This window comes from Xyrauchen texanus, chromosome 12, assembly GCF_025860055.1.
Source record: "Xyrauchen texanus isolate HMW12.3.18 chromosome 12, RBS_HiC_50CHRs, whole genome shotgun sequence".
In the NCBI taxonomy this organism is placed as follows: Eukaryota; Metazoa; Chordata; class Actinopteri; order Cypriniformes; family Catostomidae; genus Xyrauchen; species Xyrauchen texanus.
In genome coordinates, this window is record NC_068287.1 from 34,532,772 (window position 1) to 34,545,580 (window position 12,809).

The 12,809-nt window shown below is 36.6% G+C and overlaps 1 protein-coding gene across 1 annotated transcript; it reads right to left on the reverse strand.

The window, feature by feature from the left end:
• Positions 1 to 233: 233 nt before the first annotated feature.
• LOC127653376 (jupiter microtubule associated homolog 2-like) lies at positions 234 to 11,095 on the reverse strand. Its single transcript, XM_052140047.1, has 5 exons — positions 10,830 to 11,095; positions 9,892 to 10,043; positions 3,450 to 3,595; positions 1,742 to 1,784; positions 234 to 1,607 (listed from the first exon to the last, which is right to left on the reverse strand). Exons 1-5 carry the CDS (start codon positions 10,880 to 10,882, stop codon positions 1,378 to 1,380), a joined length of 624 nt encoding a protein of 207 aa, XP_051996007.1. The 5' UTR covers positions 10,883 to 11,095; the 3' UTR covers positions 234 to 1,377.
• Between the last annotated feature and the right edge of the window lie 1,714 nt (positions 11,096 to 12,809).

Sequence of the window (12,809 nt, forward strand, 5' to 3'; positions counted from 1 at the left end):
AAATGACATTTGTACAAAGGCACAAAACTGCATTTTCAGTTCAATTCCTTCCTTTTTTGACAAACCCATAAGACTTCGATATTCTGAAATAGTGTATTGAAATCCACACGGACCTTAAATATTTCTATACTTTGTTCAAACCCTATAAAATAACTATAAGATTAAACTATAAACTCAGTAAACTAGAAGATTGACTGTTCAAGTGCATACAAATGAGTTAATACTTGTTAAATGAAGATTTGGGTTAGTTTATTTTGAGTAACATTGTAAAACATTCTTTTATTGTCATGAAAAAAAATCTGCAATACAAAACAGAATACAAATAAACAACACAGAGGTTTATTGTAAGACATTATCTCAGCCAGTCACATTGCCAAGCAACAACTAAAGTATTTCAGGCAGGGATGGCACTAATATGTGAAAAATGCTCACACTCTTTCATAGATGTGCCACATATGGCCAATTGCCATTTCAATTTATAACAAACATACTGCTGATTGCTACAGAGAAGAAACGTCAAATTCGAAAGCACGGCACAGCAACTCTTTTCAAGTACTCAGAAAAACCTCTGATGCTGAGAGGTTTTTCTGAGTTTAAGGCTCACTAGTTACATCCGTATGCATGTTGCAAATACATTTTTTTTGATTATCTGACCTGTATGAATTTTATATAGACAGGACATCTCAATATTGTGATGCGTTATGTTAATAATATTTGATTGTACACACTACTATCCATAGTCACATGTGTGTGTGCGCTTTGGCGATTATCAATTGTGCATTTTTTTGATTTGGCATCTGAGCTATTGCTTTTATGCCTGGCTTTGTGTCTTACTATGAGAGTGTGCTGCAAGAGAGAGGGAGATTTGGATGAGGAATAACATGAGAAATAAAGTCACCCTATTGCACAATAGTAAATCTATCATTGCCATGTCCATCAGAAAACATTCATGAGTTTCAAAAGGTACATTTGATCTAAGGTACATGCTTTTACTGGAGAGCTTTCTTTGCTACAGACAGTGATTAATTCCAGTTGAGCATTGCATAGGTTCTGCTGAAATTCATTGTAAGGTAAATATACATTATCAATTTCAGAGAACATACTCTTATAAAGTCAATGCAATCCATTTGAATAATAATAATAAAAAAAAAAAAGTCAATTTGTGTGAGTGACATTAACAGTGATTCGAATTAAATGAAAAGGACAAAGGAGAAGTGAGGAATGAACCTGAAAGTGCAAAAGCAAACAAGGAATGAGAGCGAAGAACAAAAAGCATGCAAAGAATAATGGAGGAAAAAGTAAATAAAAAGTTTTAGTACAAAGCAGTAGTAGTAGAGACACAAAAGACAGATGGGAAAGAGACAATGAAAGAAAGGGCTAATAGAAAACAACACTGGACTTTCCACCAGGTGGGTTAATCACTTTGTTGTGGGAGCGAGGGCGTGCTCCGAGGCGAGGCTCGTGGTCCTTTTCTGGTGGTTGCATTGTGGCTGGCACAGAATTCTCATTAGCTGCTGGTGCAGGTGGTTCTTTTTCAGGTGTGGGTTGAGGAGAAACTGCCTCTACTTTCACCTTCTCAACTGCAGTCTGCAGTTTAGCCACTGGTGCTGCAAGAACAGAGAAATAGAGGGAAATTGAACCACTTGTCAAAGATTAAGAAAAAATTGAGGTGAAATAAAATGGGGTTTGTGAAGGACAGTAATGTGAATGACTAATGGTTGTAATCACAGGGGTTCTTTACCTGGTGGATCCGGTGTAGTAGGTACACCCACACTTAAGTTGTCCTACAGGGAAAAGAAAGGTGTTAGAGAGCTGAATTCTGTAATTGTTCTCCAGAATTTCTACAGCATTTTGTGGGAATCACTTTTTGACATGAAGTGCCATTTTTAATTTTCCTTTTTATGAACTATGCTGATTTTAGCATTTTTATAAATACAGTTCTCTTTTCATTAGAAATTACATTATCAGCATAACAGTGCGAGTCAAACTTTAATTGAATAATTAACATGAATTCCAGAGTTAAAATGCACTCGAGCTAGCATGCACTAAAACTGATGTTCATGTTATTCAGCACGATTTGAGAATATTCCAAGGATTGTCTTGTGTGCGTCGATGGAAGCAAGAAAAGCTGACATTTTGTATAGAAGTTTCCAGTTTATTTCCTTGTTTAATTGAGATTTTGAATAAAAAAAAACATTGTATTTTGGCTTCGCTATATGCAACGCATAATTTTCTTTCTCCCCTTTTTCTCCCCAATTTTGAATGCCCAATTCCATATGTGCTCAAAATCCTCATGGTGGCGTAGCAACTCTCCATCCGGGTGGTGGAGGATGAATCTCAGTTGTCTCCAGATCTGAGACCATCAATCCGTGCATCTTATCACGAGGCTTGTTGAGCACATTACCGCAAAGACATAGTGCATGCGGAAATTTCACGGCATCCACGCACAACTCACCATGTGCCCCACCGAGAGCGATCCACATTATATTGACTACGAGGAGGTTACCCCATGTGACTCTACCCTCCCTAGCAACTAGGCCAATTTGGTTGCTTAGGAGACCTGGCTGGAGTCAAATGTTTCCATGTGCTGTGCTCGTCTGTTGTTAAAGGAATGTTCCAGGTTCAATACAAGTTGACCTCAATCGACAGCATTTGTGGCATAATATAGAATATCACAAATTTATTTTGACTCGTTCCTCCTTTTCTTTAAAAAATAAAATAAAATAAAAAATCTTGTTGATATACTTCTGGAGAATTTTTTATTCGTTGAGGCAAAAATAAGTTCTAAACAGCCAAGCAACAGTATACTGTTTGCGAACATTCAGACATGAGCCCCACCGCTGTGGGAGGCCTTAAGAGGAGCATTTAATTATTAGGACGCTACATATAAAACCTAAACTAATGACATTAAAATGCGTCATCAATGACTCCATGCCTCATTCTATGAGTAGAATTCACACAAGATCAGGAAAAGATGCTTTTATATAACCACTCGAGGATTATTTAAAGCAGAGATTATTTAGCAGAGATGGACCACTTCTATTAAAATGAATGGGTGAAATTGGATGACGTGGGCCAATGGCCGCAAATGCTGTAGATTGAGCATTTGTATTGAACCTGGAACATTCCTTTAACTATCGCAGCTTTGTCACACTTAATCAGGTGTTTAGGTTTCCATTCAGCTAATAATTAAAACACGCTGCTCATTTATGAAGGATTACAACAACGGTAAATTGGCATGCCACATGCAGGTGCCAGGGGCTTCATTTCAATATAATACAATACATAATCCTGTCTCTCGCTTTTGATCGCATGCCAGTGATCAACCCTCCACGTGCAAATGCTGGCACACTTGCCCTAGGTTGCAGACTCCTGCTATAGAAATGATTGTGTGTATCTGTTGAGTTAAATTAGCAGTGTTGGTATACTTGGTTAGAAGTTAAGTCTACCTTTGGTTTGTTGGGATGGCTTTTAATAGTATTTCGGGTTGATTCTGCACTCCCAAAGATGTTACTGGATGCTCCACCAGATGGCATTGGCTTGTATTGATTCGGAGGAGCCTCTTGCCCCCCAAATATTCCACTGCTCTTCCCTCCTGACACAAAAAGAGACTAGATAAATTACAGCTTGTTGAGATGCACTGATGCTACTCTGCATTGAGCCAACATCAACCCTAGAAAATAGATGCTCTGGCATCAGAATTTATTTATTGGAGAATAAAAAAAAATCTTTAAATTACAACAATGACCAAAGTTTTGCTGCTTTTTGTTATAACCATAATACACTTTGGTAAGCCTTGACCTTAAAGGGATAGTTGACCAAAAAATTGTTGTATGATTTTCTTTCCTCTGTGAAACAGAAGAGATGTTAGACAGAATTTAAGTATCAGTCACCATTCACTTTCATTGTATCTTTTTTCTATTCAATTAAAAAGTGAATGATTACGGAGGCTTACATTCAGTCTAACATCTTCAGTCCTACAGAGAAAAGTTATACGTGTTTAGAACATTACATAATTTTCATTATTGGATGAACTATCCCTTTTAATTACTGTGTGAATGAACATGTCAACCAGCCCAAACAACAGCTGAAGAATAAAAAAAAAATAATACTTTAGAATGGTCAAAAATACTTTGAGATAAACCAGACCTGAAAGCAGGGTGCTTTCTAAAAAAAGAATAAATACAAAAAAAGCTGTGCATAATGGTTATTCATGTGTATAAATGGATAGTGATATTGGTATAAATAATTTTCGTAGTAATGGGTGTGTAGTATTTAGATTTTTTGATTTTAAAGAAACAGAAATGGTGAAAGGTACCATTTAAACATCTGTAAAATAAATCTGGAAATTCCTCTGGGAATAAACTGAATGAAACCAGCTCTTTTAATTGGGAGCAGTCATGTAGATTTATATTTGTACAACATGTATTGCTGAACAAATTAACATTATACTATTACTTGTGACAAAGCTCCTATTGTTTTCATCAATGTGACATTACCTTACAATGTAATTCTATCTATTCCTTCAGCCTTTCAACGGTCTCGCACAGAGTTATAAGAATATTCTGGGTTCAATATAAGTTAAGCTCTATTGACAGCGTTTGTGACATAATATTGATTACCACAACAAATTATTTTGACTCATCCCTCCTTTTCTTTAAAGATCACCCATTATGGTTTTTCAAATAATGCTTTTCATGTAGTGTGTTATATAGATGTTTGTAAATGTCAAAAAGTCTCCAAAGTTTAAAAAAATCTAATTGCAATACAAATAGCTTTTGACACTATGAAGAAAAGGTAAAGCTGCAATATAAATTAGCAAATTAAAGTGTTTTTTGAACTTTGATGCATGTAAATCTATTGTATGAGACATTTAAAACAAAATTAGGCATGTATAAAAACCATAATAGGTGCTCTTTAAACAAAGCAAAAATCAAGCTTACAGTGAGGCACTTACAATGGAAGTAAATGGGGCCAGTTTTCATATGATTTAAAAGGCAGAGATGTGAAGCTTATAATTTTACAAAAGCACTTGCATTAATTCTTGTTAAAACTCCTGTATTATTTGAGCTATAAAAGGTGTTTAAATTTTAATTTTTACAGTCGTTTTAGGATTTGTAAACTTTACATTGTCATGGCAATGACGTTGTAAATTGGCTATAACTTTACAAAGAACCACATCATCCACTAACGGTTAAATCTAAACTCAAAACTTTACAAGTTGTTTTTCGAGTGTTATCTGCGCGAATATGAAGGCAAGTTAAATAAAACATAAAACAAAGGTTAAAAGGTTGTACGTTAAATAAGCAGGCACATATTTATGTATTAAAGGAACAATCTACAAATGTGTAGTCATACCTTGCAAAAAAGCAAATCTGTGAGTTGTACTTGGTGAAACGCAGGATGTGGAGGAGTGGAGAAACCAATGTTTTGCTCCATCTGACTTTTAACCCTGTCAAACATACACTCTTGTGTTGGTTGTGATGTGTAATCATTCGAATGAAACCATGACGGTGCAGTTCAGATTTCAAAGCATTTCACAATTCCACCTGTGAGCGATTGCTGCAAGTTCTCTTCTTCAAAATACTGTCCATAGAATTGCTTCCTCGTTTAATAACGAAGTTATCTCCTTCGCATTTAATTGCCTGAACCTACAGAGATTGTACAAAGATCAGCATCTTTTGGAAATTCATGGAAACACAAATTTCTTTTAGAATTTGTGCAAATAGGAACACTGTAGTGGCACTGGTTATTACCGTTCTTCCCGATTGCCACCGTAGTTTACCCATGAAGACATCTGCTTCGCAAATGCGGAATGTGAAAAGGGTCAACACACATATTGTTTGTCTTGTGACTATACAGGGAGAGATTGTAACAGGTAGATACATTTTGAAATACAATTCATTTTAATATCATTACATTTACATTTATGCATTTGGCAGATGCTTTTATCCAAAGCGACTTACAGTGCACTTATTACAGGGACAATCCCCCCGAAGCAACCTGGAGTTAAGTGCCTTGCTCAAGGGCCCAACAGTGACATCTTGGTGGTGCTGGGGCTTGAACCCCCAACCTTCTGGTCAGTAACCCTGAGCCTCAACCACTGAGCCACCACTGCCCCATAAATTACCCTCATAATTTCATTAAGGGTTCAAAATTAACTAACTAAATCAGACAAATTTGCTGGGAATAAAATGCCCAAATACTTAATGCCCTGTTTGGGCCACTGAAAGGCAGTCGGCTGAAAAGCAGTTACTAGGCAGTACGCTATCAGAGCCAAAGCTTTGGATTTAGACCAATTGACTGCATCTATGATTTTAGAAAAGGAATTAATAATTCTGTGGAAGCAAGGCATACAGTCAGGTCCATAAATATTGGATTAGATCTAATGGGTAAAGACGAATAATAAAATATGATCAGCGAAATGCAAACGCTTATGCCCATACCCCCCGCCACCACCCTGGAAAGTAATCTTCCTATCGCGGCTGCTAATGGTTCAAGGGCAAGACAGAACAATAACGGGAAAAGAGCGCAACCCTGCCGAGTACCCCCATTTAGAGTAAAATAATCCAAAATTAATCCATTCTTTTTTAACGCTGTTACCGAGTGTCTATAAAGTAACTTAATCCATCCAATAAAACTATTCCCGAATCAATATGTTTCCAAAATCTTGATTCTACCACATCAAATGCCTTTTCGCTATCAAGTGAAATGGCAGCAGCCGTAGTCTGATCATTCACCACTGACCACATGATATTGATTAAATGCCTAATTTTATCAGTAGAGCTATGACCCTGAATAAACCCCACCTGATCTACATGTGTAAGAGATGTCATAACTTTACTCAATCGGTTAGCCAGAATTTTTGACTATTTAAACGTCTAACTGGATCAGGGAATCTTACACTCCGTAAACTCTCTGCTTTACATATCTAGCCAAATGCTTTCCTGCTTCATCACCCAACTCCACCTTTGGCAACAAAATTGTATTATATCTATATTGCAATCGCTTCAATTACCGGAGGCCATCAGACCACATTTAAGTGCTTCAGCTCTGCCTCTGCTCTTTTAATATTCCCTTCCAAATTCCCTTCCAAGTTCTTGTGCTTTGGAATTTTTGATGAATGATGCATTCTGTATGATCCCACCAGTAAGAACAGCCTTAAGTGCCTCCCAAGCCATGCCCACAGAGGACCAGTTGGTCTCTATATACACATTGATTTCAGCCTTTAAAATTTGTTGGAATTCAGGATTTTGCAAAAGGGATACATTAAAGCGCCAACTACATGATTTATTTTTCTCCGTATGTGGCAACACCTCTAAACTCACAAGGGCGTGATCCGAGACTAAGATAAGACTAAGAGCAATCCACAACAGATGAAATGAGGGACTTCGAGATCCTAAAAAAAAAGCTGTTCAAGAATAAATCTTTTAGACTGATGAAAAAATAATAATTATAGTCCCTACCAGATGGGTTCAAAAGTCTCTAAATATTTGTAAGATTTTTTACACATCATGTGAAGCATCAATGTTGCTCTAGGGGGCTTACACACTTTTGTTTCACTATGATCAAGGACTGAGTCCATCAAAAGATTAAAGTCCCTCCCAATTTTATATCATAAGGGGTGCCAACGGCTTGCAACATCCCTTCTATGAAATCTATGAAAAATCCCCAATCATCAACGTTAGGTGCGTAAATTTTAGCCAAAATCAACCTTTGCCCCTGAATTTCTGCTAAAACAATAATGACTCTTCCTAATGTATCTTTAATATGAAAACATAATTTAAGAAAACATGTCCACCCAATATCTTCCCAAATTATTCAGCTTCCTGCGGGGAAAGATGCGTTTCTTGAAGAAACACAATATCATATTTCTTACGTTTAAGACAAGAAATAACCTTCCTTCTTTTTATGGGGTGCCCCAACCCATTCACATTCCACGTGGAGAGAGCCAATCCACTCATATTAACGTTTTACATTTTGACATATTAGAAAAAACAGATAGTGTCAAAAACAAGATTATAAAGACCACATTCCAAAATTAGTGTAACAATCAAACTCCAAAATTCCCCCTGAACCAAACATGCAGAAAAAAAGAAAAACGTGTGCATTAACCCCGTGCACGAAAGGGCCAACTGGCATCCATCCCTCTAAACTTAAACAGTCCATGTACGCCTACGAGAACACCCATGACAACTTTGCTGTTGGATTGCTCAAGTATGGTGCTTCTACACAAATTTTCTGAGACAGAATTACATAACAGAAGAAAATCTGTAAATCAAACTCCAGTTTACTCATCCACATACTGTCCTTGAAGGTGTGTTCCTCCTCAAAACAAGCTCCAGCCTCTAGCGGAATCAACACATACACACAATAAATAAAATACATAAATATTAATCCAAATAAATAAACATTAAGTTTCCTTAGGCAGTCAAATGAATGTTCAGTGAGCCGACCGTTTCAGAAGTACAGCAGATGACCTAATCCCAATTTTCTGTAAAAAAAAATATTCCACAAAACAAACTCCATCCAATAAGAGCCATAAGCAAAGAACAACAGATTTATCCACAACTGTCCCGAAGGAGTGTTATTCCACAAAACAAACTCTAACCGTTAGGCAGAACCAGCACAAAAAGATAAGGCAGCACTCAGTTTCCTAAGACAGTCAAGTTAATGCTCATTGAATCAAGGCCACTTGGCTGCAAAGCGAGCGCCACACAATGACTTACTCATTCCCTTGACTTTATAAAAGGACAATGCTTGTTGGGGACAAGTAAAATACTTTGCGGCCATCCTTAGCATCTATTCTCAATCTGGCCGGGAATGTTAGTGTAAAAGCAACCCTCCGTCGATGCAAATGTTTCTTGCATTCATTGAATCTATCACATTTCTCTCGTCGAATTCGCAAAGTCTGGGAACAAAACAATGTTGTGGTTCTTCCAAGAAATCCTTCCTTTACTCCTCGCGTAACAAGATCTTTATGATCTCAGAGATTTGGCCAGAATTGATCGGGGCCTGTCCTCAGCGGATCTCCGAGCTCACGTAGAGCAGACTCGGGAAGAGCCCGTCTAGGAATTTCACTTGGCCTTCTTCATTCTCATGAATTCCAACAATTCGTACATCGTTTCGCCGATTACGATTCTCAATGTCTTCCAACTTTTCCCAGACTCACTGCAAATCTATCTTGATCACTAGTGGGTTAGCAGCTAATTCCCTCTCCGATGACTCCAGATAATCTATCTGTTTCTTGACGTCCCCCACTCTTGTAACCAACTCAAGAATTTCACCTCCATGGAAGTGATTGACCAATTCATTACAGCAAGATCCTCCAAGTCCGCTATGACCTTTGTCAGCATCACTGACATGCTGGACAGTTGACGATGAATTTTTCCCGCCGTACTGTCCAAACAGAGTCCCTGGTTTGCAGCCCTGTCTGGGGTATCAGCTTGAGCACGTAACATCTTTGAACGCCTCCAGAGCCCAAGGATTTTGAATTCTTTGACATATTGTCTTCATATAACAGTTATGAAACAAGAGTGTATCCAATCTCACCGGTTTATGACACAAAAAGAATTAAAAACTAGCAAAGTGAGCAGGAATATTCTTTTAACTGACAGGCTAATTTGTCAGTGTAAACACTCTTCACTAACTAGGTAGGGCAGAGGCTTTGATGTTGCCTTTCATGACAAGATAACAAATGCAAAGTCAGCCTACTGTCCCAGCAGAGGGAGGGAATGTGTCAGTATGAAAGAGAATGATTCTGAACAAATCCAATGAATAAACACCTCTTCCACATAAAACCAAGTGAAAGTGTTGTATTGTAAAGGGTCCCAGACAGATTTGAGGACAAGAAAATACTGTCTGCAGCAAAACCCTTACAAATGTTCTCACCTGGGGGATTGGAGCGCTTGAAACTACCCTGAGGCTCTTCTGCAGGGGCAAAAATAGAGGACGACATCTTGTTTGGCCGTCTGGACGCAGAAGTGTCTTCCTCGTAACCGCCGAATAGATTGCTGGACCCTCCACCTGGAGGTCTTAGTACCCTACAGACAGATAGGTGAAGAAGCTCACATATATATAACTATTACAATTTTGGGTTAAATAGAAAATGCAAATGTTTGGTAACTATTCCAATTGTCATTTGAGGCTTTATTTAGTTATAATACCTTACAATGATTAAAAAAAAACACAATTCTGTGACCGAAAAACTTCACGTGCAATTGCACAACAGCGCCAACCGCAAAGTTTAGGCAATCAAGCTTTTCTGGGCCACCAAGTGAGAGCTAAAAAACGGTACGATATTAAATTGGAATAATTAATCCTTTTTTCCTTCTTTTTTTCAAGACACTGAACAAATCCTAACACTGCGGCATAACCTCGTTTCCAACCAACGATACTTTAAGGAAATTCGCCATTTCAGGTTAGCATTGTGAAGAAATTAATGTTTATTCATACGGGAATTATATACATTAGCAATTATACCTTTGATTAAACGTAAAACGAGACTATATAGCTGCTTAAACTTTCTCGTGGAGCCTCGGCACATATGCGAACAATTAATAATAGGTCAGTATACACGAAGATATTTTGTAGCATCATATTTTTACGAATGTTTGTATCTAACGATGCAGCTGCCGCGTGCAATTGAACCCATCTTGTCTAGCACAGGCTTGTATAGCTCATCTGAGTTAGCTTTTAGCTCTTGGAAATGCTAAAGTTCCTGTTTCACCTATTTGAAAAGTTACGATTCCACATGCAGATAAACAGATGTGAGTGACAACGGCAAACCATCTAAAAACACTAGGTTGCTCCAAGCAAACTGCGCATACCTTGAACTTGGTTTAGAACTATCAAGTCCCTGAAACATATTTGTTGAAGTCATGGTTGCTTGTTTCTGTCTGTGACGACGTGACCCAATAACTTCTACGACAGCCCCTGCAACTGTGCTACTACAAACGCTTAACTGGAAGTCTATGCAAAAAAAGTCGTAAAGTTCGACCGACCACGCCCAGAAAGGCTTGTGCAGCTAATACGCATTTAAACCGAGACTATACAGCAGAGATGGGCCACTTCTATTAACATGAGGAGAATTGGAACGCCCAACGGTCAACGGATGTAGAACAGACGTCCCGCCTTACAGGTAAAAGAGCCAATCACCTTCTAGATAGAGACACCGCCTTTCAATCGACCCTAGAACGCGCATGCGTATTAGCCATACACAGGGTTGGGGTGTACATGCTGTAAAATGTAATTTGTAACGTATTCCATTAGAGTACTCAAGGTCAGTAACGTATTCTAAATACTTTGGATTACTTATTTAGCACTGGTAGATTTTTTTTCACTTGTTTTGACTATACAAACTATTATTATCAAGAATAAGATTTTTGCCCTAATATCAAAGGCCTAACTAGAAAAAAGAAATTATGATCCTGGTAACATGTGCATGTAAAATGGCTAGAAATAGCATTTTAGCTTAGCGTAAAGCTGACAAATTACACAAGGTTTATTTCTATTTATTGTGCTCCAAACTTACTTCAAATTTACTTCTCTATCTGCTTCGTATGAATGTAACACATCATAAGTAATTGTTTCACTGCTATTCAAATGCACTTTGATCGCATCTAAATATTAAATTAAACAAATGACAATAAAATGAAAAGTAATCTCTTCAGTAATAAAAATACTTTTTGAATGTAACTGTATTCTAAATACCAATTATTTAAATTGTAACTGTAGTGGAATACAGTTACTTATATTTTGTATTTTAAATTGCGTTTTTTGCATAATCTGAGGTAAAGAAGCACAATTTATGATACCAGTGTTGTCAGAATTTACTGCTGATTTGAAATATGTTCTTTGGTCACAATCTTGACCATCCATTTTGGAGGTTTCGATCTTCCCCCATTCAAGTAGATAGGAGCTGCATTTGATTTCTTCTTGTTTACATAGAAAAATAGCTTTCAAAAGGAGTGGACTGACTTGCTACCTGCAAATTGCTACAAAGGTTTTTATGTCTAACAGCATTTATGTTTACGTCCCCATCTTTCGACAACTCAAAAATACAATTTTGAATAAAATAAAAATATATAACTATACAGTGTTAAGGTATACAATATAAATGTATAAATTAACATAATTTTTTTAGTATATATATATATATATATATATATATATATATATATATATATATATATATATATATATATATATATATATATATATTCTAAAACCTTGAATCTCCCTTTTGAATCTTAATATTATATACATTGTATACTTTATAATTTATCACCTTCTTTGCCGACTTTGTACACTTAGATAATTCTTTATTTGATTTTTTTCTTATATATTTTTTTATTTTATTTTAGTTCTCTTTTGTTCTAAACCGGACTGTTCTGTTTTCATGTTGTACTTATTACTGCAATAAAAACAAAATAAAATAATATGTAAATATTAACTATAAATATCTTTATAATTCAAAGCCAGATATCAACAGTGGGTTTTTTTATATTCAGTCTTGAAGTTGCTAAAATTGATGTCAAAGGGAACATTTCCCTGACTTGTATGCTATTTAAATGTATATATGTACAATATTATTAACGTTTTGATTATTTAACTGTTCTTCTCGTGCTTTCGAAAGTGTCTTTAAAATGTGTCAGGTTTTGTTTGTTCAGTTGACGTTTTTTTTTTTTTTTTTTACATTTTCCGAGATGGACGAAATGACGCTGTGTTAACGTAAAACCTGATTGGTTGCTTTTGAAAACACGCCCCCTCTTCATGTTATGATTGATTGGGTGATTACTCTGTCAGTC